The sequence below is a fragment of the Mugil cephalus genome, chromosome 4, assembly GCF_022458985.1.
Source record: "Mugil cephalus isolate CIBA_MC_2020 chromosome 4, CIBA_Mcephalus_1.1, whole genome shotgun sequence".
Taxonomy (NCBI): Eukaryota; Metazoa; Chordata; class Actinopteri; order Mugiliformes; family Mugilidae; genus Mugil; species Mugil cephalus.
This window is the reverse complement of record NC_061773.1, coordinates 2,401,588-2,422,430: the sequence shown is the minus strand read 5'-3', so window position 1 is coordinate 2,422,430 and position 20,843 is coordinate 2,401,588. Positions and strand designations below refer to the sequence as shown.

Here is a 20,843-nt window from a genome sequence, read left to right as displayed (position 1 = left end):
ACACATCTTAAAGAAAATTATCAGCTTTTAGACAGTAGTTGTGAGATAAAAGAAGCGGAGTCAGGCTGTATTGTCTTGCTTGCTCACTTTATCCAGTGGTGCTTATCATATGATTTGCATAAGTGGGGTACAAAATTAAAAAAAAAAAAAAAAAGAACTTGCCTCAAAAATGTTGCAAAACATCATAAAGTATAAATCATAACATAAAGCTCCAGGAGGAGGAGCTGGGTGGAAGAAATGGAGGCAGGTAGGTAGGCTGTGGGTTGATAAGCGGAGTTACACTGATCAGACGTAGTGTTATGACCACCTCCCAGTTGTACCTAAAGTGTTTTTGTGTGTGTGTCTGTGTCAGGCTGCATCCTGCTGGGGGTGGCTGCTGCCATCAAGGATTGTTTTTACTCTAGGGTGGGGGTGTCTGGTCTGGTCTGGTCTAGGTGGGTGCTACATGTCTAAGTAACATCCATGTGAATGAATACCAAGTCCAAAAGTTTCCCAGCAGAACACTGAATTGTCACACGATGGTCAATGTTATTTATTTTTGTCCTGTCAGTGGTTTTAATTTGAGAAGATAAACTTCAGATTTTCACTTGAACGCACGTTTCCTGTTGTCCGCACCTTAACTATCTAACAAGCACTGCGCTTACTGCGCATGCGTGCCCGTCCTTACCTTGTATTCCTCGGCCTAGATGTGAGCGGTCGGTTCACCCTTCCTTGCTTCCTTCGGTAGGAAACTGACGTCAAGAAACTAGAGCAGGCGGATACCACTGTGTTTAATTAAGAGCTGTAGCTACACTATTTCAGCAAAACCTGCTCCCGTCACACTAAATTATCCGCATTTGGTTGACTACGGCTCTAAAGGGGAAATTCTGCTACCGAGAGCGACGGACGACAGAAGAATAAGGTTTTGTTTTACTCATTCACCTTTAGTTTTTTCTTCTGCATTCCTCTGCTACACTATCTGATCTTATGACCGCCGACCTAAAGCTGTTCTCCGCTGTAGCCGTACGAGCTCAGTGCAGTTAAGCTGTGTGGAGCTACAGGTCAAAACAAATATGATAAAGAAATGTATTTAAAGAATTTAGGTTTCATTAAGGCCCTGTCTGTGGCTGCACAGAGAACATGTAGAGGCTGTGGTGTTTGAACACCACCACCTAAAAAGTGTGTGGGTGTTACTTCATTCACTCCATTTTTATTTCTTCTCAAGCATAACGCTGTAGCTGTAATATATATATGTATATATACATATATATGTGTGTGTATTAGATGATTTTTATAATTGTCAACATTTATGTGGAAATTGGAGGTGATGGTGAGCTGCTCTAGCTCTTCACCCTGCAGCCACATATCTCTCTCACGTTCTTCTTCGACTTTTTTTTCTTCTCTTTAGAAAATGGCCTGTTTTCATTTCCAGGCTATAATTAGCTGAGAGTGCAAGTGTGTCATCTCTATGTTTTTCACACACACACACACACACATCCATACACACACACAGTTTCCATTTCAACTGTTTTTGCATCTGTGCAGCATGGCTGATCTGCTGAGGCTTCTGCTGCGGGTGGCTGAGAAGGCTGCGAATGTGGCCCGGGTCTGCAGGCAGGAGGCTCCCCTCTTCCAGCTCCTCGTCCAAGAGAAGACCGGAGAGGACAAGAACAAGAAGTTCGTCCAGGACTTCAAGACCCTCGCCGACGTTGTGATTCAGGAAATGATCCGGCACGATGTTGGCACTCAGGTGGGGGGAGGCCACACAGGTCAGACACTGTGAGCTGCAAGAATTGGATTTTAATTGTGTCACGTGTCTTTTTATTTGTCTATTTTCGTGCAGTTCCCTGAAATGGCTGGCTTCATTCATGGAGAGGAGTCTAACAAGTTTGAAAACGGACTTGGTAATTATTATTACATAAATGTGTTGTGTTGTTTTGTGAGCCTCATCAATAAGTCAGATTATACAATGCAATAATAACAAATCAGTCTAACAATCATACTGTAAGAGCTAAAAATACACTTATGTTTTGTAATGATCTGCTACTGGAACGCCAAGCCAACATGGTGTCCTAATATTTACGCTCACTGCACCTTGCACTGGATAAATATTTGAAGGAGTCTGTAGTAAGATGATCAAAGCCTCGCTGCCTCTGTGTCTCCAGGAGAGAGTGTGACCGTCACGGTGTGCAGCACAGAGGAGGAGACGGCGGCGTTACTGGCTACGGTGCTGGACGGCGACCACACGGCTGCATCTCTGCTGGCTCGAGCCATCCACCAAGACCCGACGACCATCGACACCAGCACGGATGGCCTGGCAGTTCCCCTCAACCCCTCTGAGCTCGGCGTCTGGATTGACCCCATAGGTAAAACCCTATCTGCTCGTCTAGATCCAGACACACGACGTTAACGCCAGAGCTCAGTCTGTCTCCATTGTTTGTTCATTATTAAGATGCCACCAGCCAGTACATAGAGGGCCGAGAGGAGGCGTTGGATGAGGGCCACTTGTCTCCTTCAGGTCTGCATTGCGCATTGGTTCTGATCGGGGTTTACCTCCGGAGCACGGGTGAGCCTGTCATGGGCGTCATCAACCAGCCGTTTAACCACAGAGATCCTGCAGGTGGACGGTGAGACAATGAATAAAAAACAGAAACTGTGCCAGTACAGAAACATTTCCTCTTCTACCACCTGTCAGAGAGGAAATTCTAGAACTTTTGCTTTTTTAAAAGCTTCATAATTGAGTTGACCATCATATCTGAGTGTGAATGCTGTATTCACTTGCACTGGGAAGGCAGACCTCTCACTGCATCATCTTTTCAATTTGAAGGGGTTTGCATCGCACTCTCAGATTACCAGCAGCGAAGCCTGCAATTCAAACAAGCCAAGACTTGGATTTAACATTACACCCTGTTTGTTTTGCAGCCTTTACAGGAGTCTTGTGACGTAGTCGTGTGCCCTTCGGTAGCAGCCAATTAATGTCATTTCTGTGGTAAATCTGTACTGTATGCACCATTAATTTTCTCTCTGTCTCTGTGTCTCTGAGACCGCTGCTGGTCCGAGTCCATCGTTCTCATGTCCGGATTGCATTTTCATTGAATTTCTGAAAGTCATGAATTAAATAAATACATGACCTGTCATTGTTGCTAATGGAATATGACCATAGCTAACCTGCGTTTCCAGTTTGAATGCTGAACCTCTAACAGATGTTTCTCAGCTTGAAAGAACTAAAATGCGTTGAAAATGTTTGAGTAAAACTAAATGTGACTCTATCTGCCTCTTTGCTGGTTTGAAGTCTCACCTTACTGATTCTTTGCATCCTCAGCTGGAGGGGGAAGCATTTCTGGGGTGTGTCCTACGGCAGCATCAATATCTGCTCAGTGTCCACGACAAAAGATGGACCCAAAGGGGAGCGGGGTCTGTCTGCGGTGCTGAGCTCCAGCGAGAAGCAGGTGGTGAAGGAGACTCTGACGTCCCTGTGCGGCCCTGACAAGCTGATGTACGCCTCTGGAGCCGGCTACAAGATCCTGTGTGTCATCCAGGGCCTGGCTGACGTTTATGTCCTCTCAGAGGGAAGCACCTTTAAGTGGGACTCCTGCGCTCCCCACGCTCTGCTACGAGCCCTGGGAGGAGGGGTGGTGGACTTGACGAAGAGTCTACAGGCCAGCTGTGAAGCTCAGGATTGCAAGACAGAACTGACCTATCACCAGCCGCACAATGAGTGCAAAGGAGCAGACCGCTGGGCTAATCATGGAGGCCTGGTGGCTTATCGGGACTGTTCTCAGCTGCGCAGCATCCTGGGGGCTCTGAGAGACAAACTGTAAGTGCAGTCAGCACAAGCTGAAGCATTTATTGCTGCATATATCAGTGTATTAATGTTTCCTTTAATAGCCCAGAAAGGAGGATGTGAAGGGTTGTCTTATTTTTAACCTGATATGCAAGTTTATATGTAACAAAATGAACTTTAGGTCTGAATCAAATGATGTTTGGTTTTAAGGCGCGAGCTGTACACAGCCAGGAGGAACGTGTTGTGGATTAATAAGATTTATTTGGGAACAATACCACAAGATTCTTGTATTTTGGAAAAAGGGAGGAAATGCAAAAAGGTGACGTTACAGAAATATACAGAAGCTTGTGTTACTCTCAGATTTGAAACTGCTCTCCTCTGGGTTAATTCAGGCCGTTGTCTTCCTACCAACACATGAAACCAACCACATTTGTGAATGTGGTTCAGTTCAGACCTGCTCATCATTTATTAAATGTTTCTCAGACTTTTAACAGCTCCTGCCCATGTTGCATTTAGCTACAAAGAGCTCAGGTGCTCACTGCTGGACAGCTGAGGAACACGTCAGTGCTACAGGGAAGAAATGTAATGTATACATGACATTGTCTTTATTTTAGTGGAGTCACATTTTTCGCTTTATTTAACTTGTCAGAGACAGTAATCAGACTTAAACAGAGCAGTGTGCAGAATCCACACCTCTCTGAAACAACTCCTTGTAAGGAGCAGAGGAACACACGAACCCCTGCCCTCTATTCATGGCCACAGCACCGTTAGTTAAAGGTCAGAGACTGGAAAAGCCATATGAGGTAATACTTTGACACACGGAGTCCTCTTTTTTCACAGTGGGTTTACAGTAAAATGAAATATTAATCCACTTTAAGGATGAGACCTCTGTAGGATCACTGTCTGCTCTGGAGACTGCAACAGATTCGTATTTAGACGTTTTAAGTGTGTCGGGTGTCTTCACACGCTACATGTTTAAAACCTTCATACGCATTGGAACTGAGGAACCACACAAGGAGCAGAAAGCCGAACAAACATTGTGCATATAGGAAATCATCTTTATTTTGAAAACCAGAGTAAGCGGGGGGAAACAAACCCAACAGTGGTATTTTAAAACTGTTCGCCAGCCAGGGAACTCTCCTCCTCATTCCCCACAGAAAACCCCTGATGATTGTCAGATTATTATTCTTTTTTTGCAATAATTCTGCATATTCTGTTAAAAACTCAAAAATAAACAAATTATAATAATCCGGAGTGTTGGCTCTTTCACTGACTCCCTCTTGGACTTTGAACTGCTACCTTTAACGCACAGCACTGCACATTCTCAAGTCAGGAACGACGTGTGGAAAACGAGGCGTTATGTTTCCAGTTTCCTAGACAGGGACTGAAGCAGGTCTTTGACAGCAAGCTGTGATCTGAAAATGCGAGTTAATCCCGGAGAAACAAAAAAAAGAGAGTTCTCACAGCTCTGACTCAGCTGGAAACTACAATCTGTTTGAGATCACTACCTCCAGCCGTGTCTGGAAAACTGGGAAACTATTTTGACACGTGACGAGAAATGAGGCAAACTTATCACTGCTTAAAAAAACCTAAAACCTAAAACAATATTTGCAACAACAGCTTCTCCTTTTCAAGCTTACAAACAACTTCACATTGCCTTTTAAGAGCTAACGGACTTTCCCCAGACTGTAAGGGTTGTGCAATTAGATGAAGCTTTTCAAAAACCTGTCACTGAATTAACATTCAGATCCTACCAAAAAAACAAAAACAAAACTAATGAGCCCATGTCCCTCTGATGTTGGCATTACAGCGGTGGGTGTGCAAATGAACACAAAAGGAAAACGATGAGCCCGGCGCTGATCATGATCAATATAAAAAAATAGCCTTTATCAAATGCCTCGCACATAATTGCTGCATCACTTCACTCTCACAATCTTCACGTCAGGTGTAAACAATAAAAGCTCTGTTTTCTCAACTCAAGCTACAATGAACAAACCAAACTAAGAAATACAAGCAGTCAATCTGACCCTTCATGTTGTTACAGACAGTACGACTGAACTCAGATGTTTAGATTGCGAGTAGCTTTTCACAATGATGGGTGTATTGGAAGATTCTTCGCAAACTGTCTTACTGGCTTGTTCTGAGCTGCCCAACAGTCGCAGGTCAGTCACGGCTTCACAACTGCTGCAAAATGGCACCAAATAATAAGACCTTGATCTGAATGACAAAGTTTTTCAGTAGCTGCCAGGACGACAAGGCTAGAGTTTAGTAGAGATGCGTTTTTAACTAGTGTCATGTCTGTCAGTTTATTTACTGGTCGAGCTGGTGGCAGCACATCAATTAGTTAATTTCTGAGATATATTGTTGAACAAACATTCAGTTGCCAGTTCATTAGGTACGCTAGTGACAATCAGTTCTAATAGAACAGTCCCGCACTGTTACGGCATTGAGCATTAGTTTAAAACAACGGAGAAAGATGTTGATTCAACTGTGACCTTAATTTGGGGGCTGGTTTGAAGAACTGTTTCATTGTATGTGTTGTTTCTATTATTTCATCACTGGGCTAAAGAAAGATTATTTCAATCCAGTTTAACAGCACCACAAACGACATCCTCCAGAATGATCTCACAGTTGAATCACAGCATTTCAATATAAACTGATTAGTCATGAAGGGTGGATCTCCCTTCATGACTAATGTAAAAGCAGGGCTGTTGTTTTAGAAGGGTTTTGTTTTCACTGGTGTGCCTGATGTTTTCTGATAGTAGGACCTGATGCATTAATAGATTTGTTAAAAGTGTGACACAAACTTCAATTTCTGGGTTCTCAAAAATGGTCCTATTGAATTTGGATCAGTCTGTGTGATATGTGTTCAACAAACACAGAGCACGTTGCCTTTCATGGCAAATTTTTTAGTAGTGGACTTAATGGAAAGTGTGGTTCTTTGGTAATGGCAACACAAATTTAAACCACAGTTCTAGTGTCTAGACACCGCACGTGACTGTGTAGCGTGATAGCTTTGTCCAGATGCTTTATCTTCTTCTGTAGTAAAAGGTAAAAGTTAATTATTCAACAACTTTTAAAAAGTAGGTTTCCTTTTTTTAATCAAAAAGAACTTTTCTGCCCTTCCTTGCTGTTTGTGTGCAAGCGACCAGAGAACCACACTGTGGCCTCTTTTAGGCCGGTTGACCAACTGACTAAAATGTGGCTGTGATTAACCTACTAAAGCAAGTTTTCACTCACTTCAGTAGAATGTGTCACGTTTTTGTTGGTTTAGTTCAGATGTGTTGAGTTTGGGCAGCAAGGATTCATTCTTGAAATATCGTGGGCGAGGCGCTGATCCAGAAGTAGATCCTCTGGTAACAGTAACTGACAATATGAAGCTGATCATTATCTTCATTACACAATTACAGGGATCCATAAATCAGTCACACTGACACTCTCTTCAACAGCCGCTTTCTAGAGACGCCGCCTTAAACTGTGTACAGAACACTAATAACAAGAGTGAGAGAACCAAAGTATTAAATGCAGGTGAATAAAATCATGCAATGAAGAATTTGGCAGGAAATTATGAAAAGCAAAATGTTTCAGTACAGTATCCTGAATAGGATTTCAATGCCAAGGCTACAGTCGTCTTTAAGACCAGCAAAAGAAATATGGTGAAGTGAGAGGTAAAGCACCATCGCTGCCACCTCTTCAGCCCTCCTTCAATACTTGTATTCAGTTGACAGGCTCCTCTTCATGATCCAGTCTCTCTCTGCTCTAGGCTGATCTGACCGTAGCCTCAACCACATGAATTTAGTCAGTTCAGATCTTGGCATGCCGACAGGCAGGTGAGAGACAAACATGGCCATTATCAATTGTGTCCCTGCGTTGCTATTTCAATATCACTACCAAGTCAACAAACTTCACCTCTGGAAGGGTTTACGGACCTTCTTTCTTCTTCTGGGGGGTTTACCACTTTCAGCAAATGTCTCGCTGGGCTCTGGACGGTGACCTCCGGGCATGAAGAAACTTGTTGAACCTGGAGGGGGTGAGAACGGAGGTGCTCCAGCACCAGGGGCGTGTGGAGGAGGCGGACCTGAGGGGAAGAAGCTTCCGTTGGCAGCCATATCATTAGGTGGCGCTCCCTTGAAGATTCGGTTGAAGAAATCCTGCAAATCGGGGGGGCTGGTGGGACCTGGAGCGTGCTCCGAGGGCGTCCTGAAAGGAAAGTGTAATGACGCTCTTTTCTCTTTAAAGAAACTCATGTGGAAACAGTATGTGACAAAACAAAAATAGGGGCGAGGTACAGTCACCTATTTAGATTTAAAGTACTATACACTCTAATAAACAACATACTGTATATTGTGTTAGATTAACATCATCCCAATAATACATAAGGGGGAGCTCCTCCTATACTACACAGCTAGTAAAAATTTATATCATAGTTTACTAATATGTATATTTCTCATTAAATAATGGTTTCAATTTTAAATTACCAAAGGCAACTTCAAAGGCTTCATCTGTTCCTAATACATGACAAACTGTATATAGTAGCAGTGTTTACAGTATGCGTCCAGAAACAACACCCACAACAATAAACCAAATATGGAGAAAAAACTATATAAGAAAACATCGAGTGTCCACGACGTACCTGTGTCGTGCTGCGTTGCTGTTGTTCTTTGAACCAAAGGAGATGTGATACGGAACACGGTGTGTGTCAGGAGAAATGCCTATTCTTTGGCAACCTGCCCACTCTGAAACAAGAGAGGATCACATGATGAGAGGAAAAAAGTACAACCTCAAACCACTTTCCTGTAACCTGAAGCATTAAGAGAGACACATACTGATAATGAATGAGCTCATGCAAACTACTACTTCTTATTTACTTATGAGCAGATGATCTTTAGATGAAAGCTCGTGTTCACCTGTGATATCGTACACCTTTCCATCCATACAGGCAAAGTATGTGATGCGTAGGCCCAACATGCTGGACTCTGCCCACAGGTCTCCCTCCTCAGCACTATGGTAACGGCTGCATTCAGCACAGAACCGGGCCTCAGCAGGTTCGCGATCCATCTCGAACCGCCTGTGCACAGACACACGTGTCACAAAGAAAATACGACTGTAATGAAAATCCACAACAAATAAAAAATCAGACTGAGGAAAAGGGGCAGATGGAGATGTTTGACGATGATGATGGGTGTGTAGCGACGTACTTGTGCTTGCCTTCACACTTGGTACACATCATTGTGTTCATGGCTTCCTTCAGGTCATCCTGCAGCTTAGTGAGAAACTCGTTCATGGACTTTGAGAGCTCAGTTGCTGCCATACGCTTCCTGCATGATGACAATACGGATTAATTGTTCATTCAAAACAACAGGAAATAACGTTTTATCAATGTACCATTCTTTCTCTATTAACAAAGGTCAACATCAGACCTTTTTACTATTACCTCAAACTGTCACTATTGTGTATGAATGAATGAATTCTGTTGACATTATGAATATTGAAAGAGTTCTGAGTGTTTGTTCAGGACCTCAATAGAGCAGTGATTGATGATTTCATTAGCTGACAAAGGGTTCAAAACAATTCACTAAATGATTGTGCTTTTACTACACATTGTGTGTACTCACAACTCATACTCTCGTCGTGTCTCTGGGTTACTGACAATATCCCAGGCAGCCCTCAGTACTTTAAACGCCTCTCCAGCTCGTGGGTGTTTATTCTTGTCTGGATGGACCTGAAAGAGAACGCACAGAATAAAAGGTTGCAGGAGTAAATATGAAAAAATATTAGTCATTACTGCAGGCATCCAATGGTGAAATTAAAGTACGAAGCACTTCTGATTGTCTCACACACCTGGACAGCCAGATGTCTGTAGGCCTTCTTTAGCTCGGTCTCAGTGGCGTGCACTTCCACACCAAGCACTGTAAAGGGGTCAAGCTCCTCCTCTGGTATCTCAGCCAATGCCAGTAGTCTCTCCAGTTCCTGTCCTGGCTGACATTTCCCTGCTCTGCCTGGTGACTCGGGCATAGATGGCGATGCATGACCATGCCTCCTGAACAGTCCTCGGACCCTTTCTAGCAAGGACACCACCCCCTTCCAAAACCGTGACTCTTGAAAAGCTGTCCAATAGCGTTTCCCCCTCTCTCCACCAAAGCGAACCAACAAACCCTTTGCCCACTGGGAACTGAAAATAACAAACGCACAGATAATTCTGAAACAAGATAAGGCAGCTGTCTTTATCCACTTCAGTGACCTAACAGTTTTGTCCAGGATGTCTGCTCCTGTGCATTTTGTCCATTTCAGAATCCGACTAGCATCTGCCTTCATTGCCGGTACATCAGTGATCTTTATGAGGAGCTGCTGCATAACATTGTAAAGTTTCACAACTCCTGTCTCCACTCCAACTCCACAATTGTGAGTTAATGTGACAATAATTTCAATCATCATGTGGATGCAAGAGATGCACCAGAGGCTCAGAGACTCCGACAGCATCTCCCTGAATGCCAAGACAAGCTGGTTGCCCGCCCTCCTGCGGCCCCGGTTTGCCTGATGGTGGTGGTTACGTCTGCGTGCCGCTTTGTGTCGACCACCACTTGACATGACATTTTTTTGAAAGGATGAAAAAGCATTCCGGCCGCTCTGCTCTAAAACGGATCCACCGCTCCTCAGTTTACACCTCTTTCCACTCCCCACATTCCTCCAACCAGACTCCCCATTCATATGCTGCTCCTTTGCAGCTTCATCCTCCTCTTGATTTATAACCTGGGAATTCTCATCACCGGTCTTGTCATGCTCCAAGTCGTCTGAAACCTCTTCTGTAATGTCTTTGGCCTCTGGGGATCCACAGTAATCTGCTTCACCAATCCCAGAATCTTGCTGAGCAGCTGGGTTCGGAGTTTCCTGAGATGTCAGATACGTTGTTTTATCCTCCTGCTCGCAGTCATCCTCCTCATCAGTCTCTCTGGACTCCCACTGACTTGAATTGGTCACAAAGGCAGCGACACCATCAGGAATCTCCTCGTCACTGTCAGTGACATCCATTTCCTTCTCAGCTGCTTCTCTCTCCATTCCAGCTGTTCAACTTCAAAATCTGTAAAGTTGGTATATCAAGGATTACAACTTCTTATATCCATAATGTGTGACCACATTTTCCCCAGACTCTCATAAAAAAATGAGACCGGGAAGTTCGGGTCAGGCTCAGGTCCACCATATCAGCAGCTAGTTCAGATTTTCACAGCTCACATGATGCACTGGACAACCTGAAAAATAACAGATAAGCATACATCAACAACTTTGTAGCTAATCTTTTAATATTGTGCTCTAAGTTGCATTAGGCCATTATGAAATGCTTAACAAAGTAGGTAATTCATTCACTAGGTTGTGTTATCTGTAAAACTCTTTCTCAACTATATTGTATATGTGTAAACGTGTACATCAGAACATAAAATTACACATATGTTAGCAGTCCTTAAAGAACTTGTTGACATTGCACATTTTTAAGACTATTGTGACTATTGTGTGAGTGAAATCACTAACACTTTTGACAGGTTGGCACTTTCAAAACTTCTCAAACGGCACCTTTTTTCTGTTCATGAACATGTCACCTACGGTTTTAAAAAATGGTGCCAAGAACATAAACAACACTTAAGGATTAATAAATATAAATAAATAGTGATTCGACTGTAAACATGCTGATCACCAGAGGTCATCGTGACGGGTTAACAGCAACTTTTCCTAAAACTAGATAAACTAAGGACACGTACGGGATGCCATTCATTAATAGTTAACTTTAATTTAAGGTTGCTTCATGAGTTCATAAGTCCAGTCGAAGCAGAGGTGTGTTATTAAAAAGACACTAAACCTCGCGTTAGCACGTACATGTGTAAATATGAAACACAGATTATATTAAATTATCACTGCTAGTTACTTTGTAAATTGAGTTAGCCAAGTAATAGCACAGTGCGTCTAAGAACTGAGTCGAGACAAGCAAAGGGTTCACACTTTAAAACATTATAAAAAGCGACAGGCAGCTATCACGGTAGTCTGACTGACAGCCACATGTAAATGTCACAGTGATAAAAGCACCAGATGTTTTAACGGCGGCTAATGTCAGCAGGCAGTCTGGGTGTTAGCATGACGGTGACAGACATACGGTATATGGGCTAAAATTAGCCTATCCCTTGCTGGCTCACCTGACTTTAGTATTTCTGAGTATTTCGACTAAATTAGCTCTCAAACGAAGGTGAAACGACGACACGGCCAGCAACTACTGACGTCTTTAGCTAGCAGCAGACGATCGTTAGCTACTAAACAGTGACGAGCTGGACTCGCTAATATTAACGACTGGTTCCCCTTCCTGTGGAGCTTTGACGAGGACGCTAAGACATGTTTTGGACACCGGACGAGTCCAGCAAGACACAAAAATCATGTTGCGTTTTGCATTCAAACAAACTAGGTGTCACATATACCTCTCAGATTACTGTGTAACCTTGTTTGTTAACAGACATCCAAGTGCCCGTGTTGTTTTTTTAGCCACTTCTTCTTCGCTCTCTTCGCTTTCCCCACTTTCTTCCGATTTCTTCTTCTTCCTCCTCCAACTTCTTCTTCGCTGCTTCCCGGATGTCAGCAAACAACAGAAGAGCACTACTGCCATCTAACGTTATAGAGAGAGGAGATCATTCAAAATCAACTTTTAAAAAAATTGTATTCTTAATATATTAAACAGACTGTAACATTATTTTTAATCTTTTTCCAATCTTATACCATAAATTTCAACGAGACCCCGTCATACGATTCAAATTCCCCAATCACTGGATCCTATTTTAATAAAACTAATATCATATGCCGAAACAGTCTTCTTATTGCGCTGCTTATGCTTTTGGTTGTATAGCAGTGGCATAAAAACGATATTTGTATTTATATTACTTACTATATTAGGGCCTTTGCAATGGTCTATGTTTCGTATGATACTGAGAAGGGTTTTTGTTGTGTTTTGTTGTTTCTTAATCGTAAACCTGGCATGGCACACTTAAGACTATTCAATAAATGCACAGTAAATGCTATCCATTCACCCTGCAGGCCACGGGCAGCAGAAAAAAAGCTAGTGATGATGATCATTGGTTATTTATTAATATTAAAAGGTGAAGTGTCTCTTTAAATATGCATATGATGTCAATACCGGCTTTTTAAAAATGATGATCATCTGTAGCATACTCTCAAAATCATTTAAGGCCAACCAACTCCCACATAAATAGACATGAAAACCAGTAAAATTCACATATGCTGATCTTTCTCTATGTAAGTATATATTGTGCTGACGTATTATATGGGGGTCTTTGACATGGTAAAACTCTGGGAACCCCCCTAAAGCCTCTGCATAAAGGAACAATCTTGAAGACGCAGAGGGTTAATTTCAAGCCCCCACTACCACCACCCACATCCCCAATTTGAAAGCCGCCTCTCTACCGGGAGAGGAAGGCTCTTTTTCGGTCAGATGGCGTGCTGCAGTCCGCCCCCGTCATTCTCCAGCCCACACAGACAGCAAAAAGGCAGCCAGCAACCAATACGGTGCGCCGGAGGAGGATTTCTGCCAGTGATTTCAGACGAGGTACGATACGCAAAGGGGATTTACTACGCCAATCTGCGACGGGGAAGTTGTCGGCAATAGGCAAGACGGTAAGAAACGAACAGGATCAGGACTGCGATGCGTCTCTGAGCATGGTGTTCTCCTCTAACATCTGGCGCAGGAATAGTTGGCTCCAGTCGATGGTTTTATTTGAACTCCAGCGAGTATTCCGAATGCTTTAGTGTAGTCAGGATGAAACGTGGTTCCGTCTGAGTGATTAAGTGAAACTGATTTTATTATTATTATTGTTTCTTGATCAGTTTCATTCCGGGAAGACCGGCCCCTGGCGTGTTTGGAGAGATATCTTTGCGTAAAAAACAACAACAACAAAAAAGAAGAAAGAAAAGAAAAACAGTCTACCTAACGTGAAGAAGGTAAGAACGACTCGTCTATACTACGACCATTTAGTCATGTAGGATCTTTTGTGAAAATGTAGTAAAATGTGTCTGTGCATAGAGGGACCTCTTCTGCTCCAAAGCATGTATGAACTTTCTTTGAGCTATTGACTTGTTTTTATCAACTCTTTATTAAGACTGGGGATTTCAGAGACATGTATACTAGGTGTGGCCCAGATGACAAAGTCATTAACTGATAGAAATAACTGGTACAGGATTTCTCTACCTGCAGGTTCATGTGTTTCCTTTCTCCTGCCTAAACTTTCCAGTGCTGGGTGCAATGTCTCTGCCGCGCACACTTGGGGAGTTGCAGCTCTATCGTGTGCTGCAGAGGGCCAACCTGCTGGCCTATTATGAAACCTTTATCCAGCAGGGTGGCGACGACGTCCAGCAGCTCTGTGAGGCAGCGGAGGAGGAGTTTCTGGAGATCATGGCACTAGTTGGCATGGCCACCAAGCCACTGCATGTGCGTAGGCTGCAAAAGGCCCTCCGAGACTGGGCGGCGAACCCTGCCCTTTTCAGCCAGCCAGTTGCTAACGTTCCGCTTGGGGGCATACCACTGTTTAAAGTTGATGGGACGGGTACGAGTGGTTCAGCTGGCGGGCCCAGAAAGTCTGTAAGTAACGGGCAGCCAGGGTCGCCATGTGAAAGAGAGGATCGGGCATGCCTTACCCCAATGCACAGTGGGAGTCCAAGAAGCCCCTGCTCTCAGGCCTCTCCACAACCACCAGACACACACTATAGGGAAAAACTGTCACCCATGGACCCACACTGGCTCAGCCCAGAGCCCGACGGAAACTCCACTTTGGCTTCTGCATCTGGAATGGAAGAAGAGTCACAGAGCCCACCTCTGCTGTCAGCAGGTCCTCCGGGACCCTCCACGTCCCCAAGCCCCTCTGCATCATTTACTCCTGCTGTTCTGTCGGCCTGGCCCGGAGGGCAGCTGGACGGGGAGACGGCGAAGGCGGTGGTGGAGAGCGTGGATAGACTCCTCCGGACCCTGCCCAGGTCAGACCCTGCAGAGGTCAAGACTCTGCTCAGGATGAATAAGAAGATGGCAAAAACTGTGGGGCACATCTTCAGAATGGGGGCCCAGGATGTTAACAAGGAAGAGGAGATCCGCAAATACAGTCTCATTTATGGACGCTTTGACTCCAAGAGGAGAGAAGGCAAGCAGCTCACACATCATGAGGTAAAAGCATCAAAGACCCTGATACTTATAGTAATCTAATCCAGAAGTTGGTACACAAAACATTTCTCACAATTTCTTGCCAGGAAGTCAGTTTCAAAGCATCCAGAACTCCTTCATTTGGCATTTTTCTCCTCAGTTGATCATCAATGAAGCGGCAGCCCAGTTCTGCATGCGCGACAATGCTCTCTTGCTGAGACGGGTGGAGCTCTTTTCTTTGGCTCGGCAGGTGGCAAGAAAATGTGCCTACACCTCCACACTGAAACATGCAAGGTAAGGGTACTGCTCTGGGTCTGTTCTCCAGCAACCACTGACTGACACACCTCACACCTGCTGTGTCCTAACTGTGTCCTCTGTCAGGAAAGAAAGAATCAGAAAGTCTTATAGAGTCAGGATCCATATCCTTCACAGCAATCATAACACCGAGGGTAGTGTCACGTGAAATAAATATGAATGATAATAGCTTACATTCCACACATACCAGGTGCTTTATATGAGTCATCTGCCCACCAGTCAATTCATTTTCAGTATAAACAGAGTTGGGATCACAGTGGGAATTAAACTCCAACCTCAGTTTAATGAGCTAACTTTGGAGCCACACAGGAATACACAAACACACTACAAATTCCTTAACGTGCACACAGTCAGCAATATCATAATATCTTATTTCATACTTACTCGATATCCCTTCCAGTAAATTTGTAGGTTTATAGTAAATTAGTTAAATATACCAGGGTTCAGATCAAGTTGAATACAGTTCCTTATCTACTGTGTGAGTATGACTTCCTTTTAATAGCTTTTTCTCAGTATTAGATAGATTAAGGTCCAACACTTTTTTTCATCATTTTGTTAAAATACACTTTCTTCCAGTTGGCTAAACTATTTTGTTCCTGCAGGACAAATGCAGATGAGAACAGCATACTGCCCCAAAAGAGAGCGAGACATGAGGTGAGCCTTCAGAGCTGCAGCCACCAGTGAATAAATCTCACCTTCGCTTATCTTTCATTCAGAGTGGTTCATCAGCAGTGAGCATCATCACACTAATGGTGCGCTTCCTTGTCTGATGTGTTTCAGGTCAATGTGTCAGAGAGTATGCCATCACTCCTTGGAGTGGACGGATCAGAGAGTTTGCCCCACAGGGGAGATGACGACAGCTTATCTGCAGAGAGCGTGGACAGTGGATCACACGGTAAAATCTTCCCATCAGTGTAAAATAAATGTAATCTCAACATCTCCAGTGCCCGAAGACGATGTTTAGACCCGGATCTCTCTGTTCCTTTAGACCTCGGCTCACAGTGCAACCAGTCTCCATCCCCCCGTCCCCACGTTGACACCTCTAACCCCGCCAGCTGGAGTCGCCATCTCATACAGCAAACTCTAATGGACGAAGGACTGCGATTGGCTCGGATGGTGTCTCATGATCGAGCGGGGAAGCTCAGCGTGGCATCTGAAGGAGCTCACTCTACAGGTGACTTTTCAAATAATGACACATGTGTATTATGTACTTAATAACAGACACAAAATAAAAGTGCTTATTGTGACGTTTGTCCATCTCTGAGCTGGGGAGTTAGAGTAATACTCAGAAATGTGTGGCAAATATGATGGTTAGATTGTTCCAAACACGGGAAACATGTTGCCTCATCTCATTTGTTTAGTCATATTCATCTATATGTTTCATAGAGACATGACAAAGGCATCCATATTTTCCTATATGTCACTGCAGTGACAGTGAATTAAGCACATTTTCCCACATGTCACACTACTGCCTGAAGGTGGGGGTGGACAGAGAATCAAAATGGAGGAGATGATGTTGGGGTTGAATTGAAGATGACAGACAGAGACTCCCTAACCTCTCCCTAACAATGAATATTTTATAGCTCTTCAGTTTGAACTCTTGTGAGTCACAATCTCTCTGAGGTGACGCCTCCCACCAGTACCCAGCTGAACTTCACCAGACTGTAAATTAGAGAGGATAGAAGTTAGAAGGGGAAACAGAAGGAGGTGGAGAGCGATATATAGAGAGGAAAAGAGTGAGAGATGGAGGAGAGAGGGGAGGAGGGGGGTGTTACACTGTTATAGCACTTCTTTAATACCCTGATACTGGAGCGTTTTTTATTATTATTATTATTATTATTATTATTTATTTATGTTTTCTAATACATCACAGCTTCTCACAAAAAAAAAAGAAAGAAAGAAGCAAGTTCTGGGCTGCGATCACCAGTCGAGGCGATGAAACGAGGAGAAGGAAGCCAGCAAAGACATGAGGGGGCGGGGAGTGAGGGAGGAGGGGAGGGGGGGTAGGAAGTACTCTGTGGGTGGCAGAATCGGACCCCCCTTCCTCTCAACAGTGACTGACGTCAGAGTGCGTTAGGTGCGTGGGCTGAAGGGCGGGATGGATGGGGCGTGGGGGCGAAGGAGTGGGAGGTAATTGGAGGGGCGTTGCATTGACTCACCAAGCGACAGTGTACAAAAATAAAACCTGTGGGCAGGGAAATGGCACAGTCTTTTTTATGCAGCTTCTCCCTCTACCAAAAGACCTGCGGAAATAACATAAAAAGAAGAAGAAGAAGAAAAATAGACATATGTTTCATCTCTGGTGTCGATCTCCCTCACATTGTCATGTATTTTTTTTTAAAAAAACTTCATCCCTCTTATCCATTGATCTGCCACTTCCTGCCAACGTCACTGTCTTTCCTCCACTGTCTCTTTATCTAGCCAGGATATTACTTCACATTTTAAAATACAGCTACTTTAAAAAAAAAATACAAATGGCATCATTCATATCTGATTATATTACATTATATATTAGGACACAGAGGTATTATAAATAAATTAATAATAATTACACAAATCATTTTTTTTTTTACTCATGATCACAAAAAAACGTCTTGGTCATATTTAGATTTCAGATACTGATATTTCTATCTTGCAAAAATTCACTTTCAATCAACGTTTTGGTGTATTCCCTCACTTTACTCACTGACTTCATCGCTGCCTTATTAGCAACCAAACAAAATGTCATTAAACTCGACGGTAGAGACATTTGGTTATTCGACAGCTTGGGTTGGTCATACAAACCCTGATGACTTCACTCCATGTGGGAGAGGTTCTCGCTGAAACTACGATGCAAAGGTCTTAACTCTACATCCTGATTACCACAGCAACATAACTGTCTATGGAAGTATGGAAAATTTGAATTCACAGCATTAAATGCATATCAAATTCAGCAGATTTCAAAGTTTTACAAATGTGCTCCTGATGGGTTTCTCTTTGCTTCTCTTTTATTACATTATATCTAAGTATTTGTTGTTTGTTTTAGTGTCAGCTCTCATGTAAAATGTACGTCTCCCCACAGACCTTGACAGCAAAGTGGAGAGGCAGAGCGCGGTAACGGCGTGCAGAAGCAGTAGCCCTTGTTTCACCAAAGATGACGCCAACCACCGGGGGAAATGAAACCCTCAGAGGGGTTATCAGGGAACTTGTACTGTGTCCCTTTATAGAGGGCTCATGTACTTCACTGGCATCCAACGTGATGGAAAAGAGACTCCTGACAAAACCCAGTGACTGATATCATAAACCTGCAGTGACTTCTTAAGTTGTGAATGAGCAACGACATGTTTTGATTTTTATATTCAGGAAATAAGCAAGGAAAGACACTCCTTTGACTTTTGAACCAACAGAGGGAAAAATAATATATGGATTTTTATCAGGCAAGGCCTGAATTATTATTTAATGAGGATGTGCCACCTGCTTCAGATGAACTGGACTCGACACAGCAGGGGGCACTGCAACTTTGGAAACCAACTAAGTTCCTCCACAGCGAGCAGCACATGTTAATGATGTAGAGGAATGGTTTGTTTTTTTTGTAGAAGGACTTTAATCAACACTTTAAGAATAGCATCAATACGTCCTCTGAAGCTCCTCAGGAAACAAATGGATGTTCTGGTAGTCAGTCAACTTTTCTGGGAGCATGCACACAAACGTCAGGGTCACAGGCCTTTTTGTCTTTTGTCTTTTGCTGCATCGTCTAATCCACCATCATGAGACGAAAGGCCACAGGCCTTCATCGTCCATCACATCTTTCTCTTTCTCAGCTGCTGATAACGGTGTTTAGAGTCAGGCTTGTGCTAGAGGAATTTCACTATCAACTGTTCTAAGATGGGTCTGTGTAGTGAAATCGAACTTTCAGGGCACTCACTTCAGCAGTGAGGACGCCTTGAGCTCAGCCTAATGAGTTTAATGTACAGCCTTCAAGAAACCTGAAATCAAAGCTAAACATTTGTAACCAATTCCAGAAACGTGTTGATTACTGTAGATTATTGATGGTGCAGTATTTTTACGAATACAGGAAACGTACAGGCGTGTCTTTGGGATGATATTTGTGTAGTCTTAGATTAACAAAGTGAATCTTACATCTTAAAAATGGTCTAATAAATTAGACTAATCTATCTTTTCATTTTAGGTTTTAGAAAAATTAGCAGAAACACAGGAAGTTTACAGATAGACAATCCCATGGTGCTTTGATTTTTGATACAGCAGTTCTTATAAACGACATCAGCTGACAGCTGCTGGTGACAAAATTTGGTAAAACCATTGAAGTGTGCAAATGTATTCAGATGGCTCATGTTGAATATGTCAGTGAGGTAGCTTACTGTGCATCAGTTACATCTGCCTGTCTCTTGAGTGATTACTAACCTCCTCAGTTTATTATGTTGCAAAACAGATTATTTATTTTGTTACAGCTCAATAAATGTTATTTTACTGACTAAAGCCACAGCAAGTTTCATTGTTTTCCATGAAGAATCCTCTTTTTCTTTTTCTTTTTCTTTTTTCTTTTTTTTTTGGTTCTTGGCAGCTCTGATGTGTGGAAGAGGCTGCAGGAGCTGCGTCACACAGCCAGCAACACCTCTGCTGTCGTCTTGTTGGTTGCACTGACACGTCGCATCGAGCCTCAGTGCTGGCATGACTCACCTGTGCCAGTGATATCATCAGCGCTCATGCACATGGTCGATTTTCAGACAGGAGAGAACATAGACACACACAGAGCAGACCTCAGACAACCCCAGTTTAACCCCAGTATCAGCTCCAGGATGTCAAAGCCATTAATGATTGCTAGTTTATTTTATAGCAGATTCTAAAACAAAAAGACTGAATTACTTCCTTGACTATGAATGGATCGCCATGACATTTGGATCAGACATTCGTGGTTCTTCACAGAATAATTTACTAAGTTTTACTATTACTATTAACCACAGTCAGGTCTAATGATCTGTTTGTCCAACTTTCCCATGCTAACATAGAACAAGTGGGTGAAAATGAACTGCATGTTAGCAAGTTGGCATTTTCATTTAGCTCAAAGCCCAGAAGTCTCTTTATACACCGATCAGCCACAACATTAAAACTACTGATAGGTGAAGTAAATAACACTGACCATCCTGTGACAATTCAGTGAAACTTTTGGACCTTGCCTCCAAAGTCACTACATAACTGATTGAATATCCGTTGGATAATTCACAGAGGGGGGCGGCACAGTGGCTCTGTGGTCAGCACTGGTGCTCTGGATGGAGTTTGTATGTTCTCCCTGTGTCTGCGTGGGTTTTCTCTGGGTACTCTGGTTCTCTCCCACCGTCCAAAAGCATGCTCATGATTCTAAATTGCCCATATGTGTTAGTGCAAATGGTTGTTTATCTTTGTGTTAGCCTTGTGTACCCCGCCTCTCACCCGGTACAGTACAGTTGGGATAGGCTTCATCCTAGTGAGGATAAGCGGTAGCAGAGACCCCTCCCCTCAGCCCCAACAAGGCCCATGTCCATTCTCTGTAGAGTGACAGCTGTTTCGGAGGCACAAGGAAGACCTACACAATATTAGGAAGGTGGTCATAAT

General features: G+C 43.3%; 3 protein-coding genes across 6 annotated transcripts; 2 read left to right on the top strand and 1 right to left on the bottom strand.

Moving 5' to 3' along the window:
• Window positions 1–665: 665 nt before the first annotated feature.
• On the top strand, window positions 666–5,017 carry inpp1 (inositol polyphosphate-1-phosphatase). Its single transcript, XM_047581904.1, has 6 exons — window positions 666–901; window positions 1,525–1,729; window positions 1,823–1,883; window positions 2,145–2,345; window positions 2,432–2,606; window positions 3,302–5,017. Exons 2-6 carry the CDS (start codon window positions 1,526–1,528, stop codon window positions 3,798–3,800), a joined length of 1,140 nt encoding a protein of 379 aa, XP_047437860.1. The 5' UTR covers window positions 666–901; window position 1,525; the 3' UTR covers window positions 3,801–5,017.
• dnajc14 (DnaJ (Hsp40) homolog, subfamily C, member 14) lies at window positions 4,804–12,346 on the bottom strand. The gene is made up of 7 exons (XM_047581897.1): window positions 12,220–12,346; window positions 9,605–11,010; window positions 9,379–9,485; window positions 8,962–9,081; window positions 8,671–8,831; window positions 8,397–8,499; window positions 4,804–7,963 (listed from the first exon to the last, which is right to left on the bottom strand). Exons 2-7 carry the CDS (start codon window positions 10,817–10,819, stop codon window positions 7,669–7,671), a joined length of 2,001 nt encoding a protein of 666 aa, XP_047437853.1. The 5' UTR covers window positions 10,820–11,010; window positions 12,220–12,346; the 3' UTR covers window positions 4,804–7,668.
• An 847-nt stretch (window positions 12,347–13,193) lies between these two features.
• Window positions 13,194–19,736, top strand: nab2 (NGFI-A binding protein 2 (EGR1 binding protein 2)). Of its 4 annotated transcripts, none has more exons than XM_047581899.1 (8): window positions 13,194–13,426; window positions 13,637–13,750; window positions 14,004–14,963; window positions 15,100–15,233; window positions 15,857–15,908; window positions 16,035–16,149; window positions 16,243–16,428; window positions 18,316–19,736. In XM_047581899.1, exons 3-8 carry the CDS (start codon window positions 14,052–14,054, stop codon window positions 18,411–18,413), a joined length of 1,497 nt encoding a protein of 498 aa, XP_047437855.1. In that variant the 5' UTR covers window positions 13,194–13,426; window positions 13,637–13,750; window positions 14,004–14,051; the 3' UTR covers window positions 18,414–19,736. The 4 variants fall into 4 exon arrangements, with proteins under 4 accessions (XP_047437855.1, XP_047437854.1, XP_047437856.1 ...); XM_047581898.1 differs by having other exon boundaries at window positions 13,196–13,426; window positions 14,041–14,963; XM_047581900.1 differs by lacking the exon at window positions 13,194–13,426 and having other exon boundaries at window positions 13,434–13,750; window positions 14,041–14,963.
• The last annotated feature ends 1,107 nt before the right edge of the window (window positions 19,737–20,843 follow it).

Excerpts from the sequence above, each read along its gene's own strand:
- inpp1 (XM_047581904.1), top strand. The coding sequence starts at position 1,526 with ATGGCTGATCTGCTGAGGCTTCTGCTGCGGGTGGCTGAGAAGGCTGCG. Across the intron at positions 1,730-1,822 it reads GGCACGATGTTGGCACTCAG|TTCCCTGAAATGGCTGGCTT; the intron begins GTGGGGGGAGGC and ends ATTTTCGTGCAG. Across the intron at positions 1,884-2,144 it reads CAAGTTTGAAAACGGACTTG|GAGAGAGTGTGACCGTCACG; the intron begins GTAATTATTATT and ends CTGTGTCTCCAG.
- dnajc14 (XM_047581897.1), bottom strand. The coding sequence starts at position 10,819 with ATGGAGAGAGAAGCAGCTGAGAAGGAAATGGATGTCACTGACAGTGAC. Across the intron at positions 9,082-9,378 it reads ACACGACGAGAGTATGAGTT|GAAGCGTATGGCAGCAACTG; the intron begins GTGAGTACACAC and ends GTCATCATGCAG. Across the intron at positions 7,964-8,396 it reads AGCAACGCAGCACGACACAG|GACGCCCTCGGAGCACGCTC; the intron begins GTACGTCGTGGA and ends CTTTCCTTTCAG.
- nab2 (XM_047581899.1), top strand. The coding sequence starts at position 14,052 with ATGTCTCTGCCGCGCACACTTGGGGAGTTGCAGCTCTATCGTGTGCTG. Across the intron at positions 16,150-16,242 it reads CGTGGACAGTGGATCACACG|ACCTCGGCTCACAGTGCAAC; the intron begins GTAAAATCTTCC and ends CTGTTCCTTTAG. Across the intron at positions 16,429-18,315 it reads TGAAGGAGCTCACTCTACAG|ACCTTGACAGCAAAGTGGAG; the intron begins GTGACTTTTCAA and ends GTCTCCCCACAG.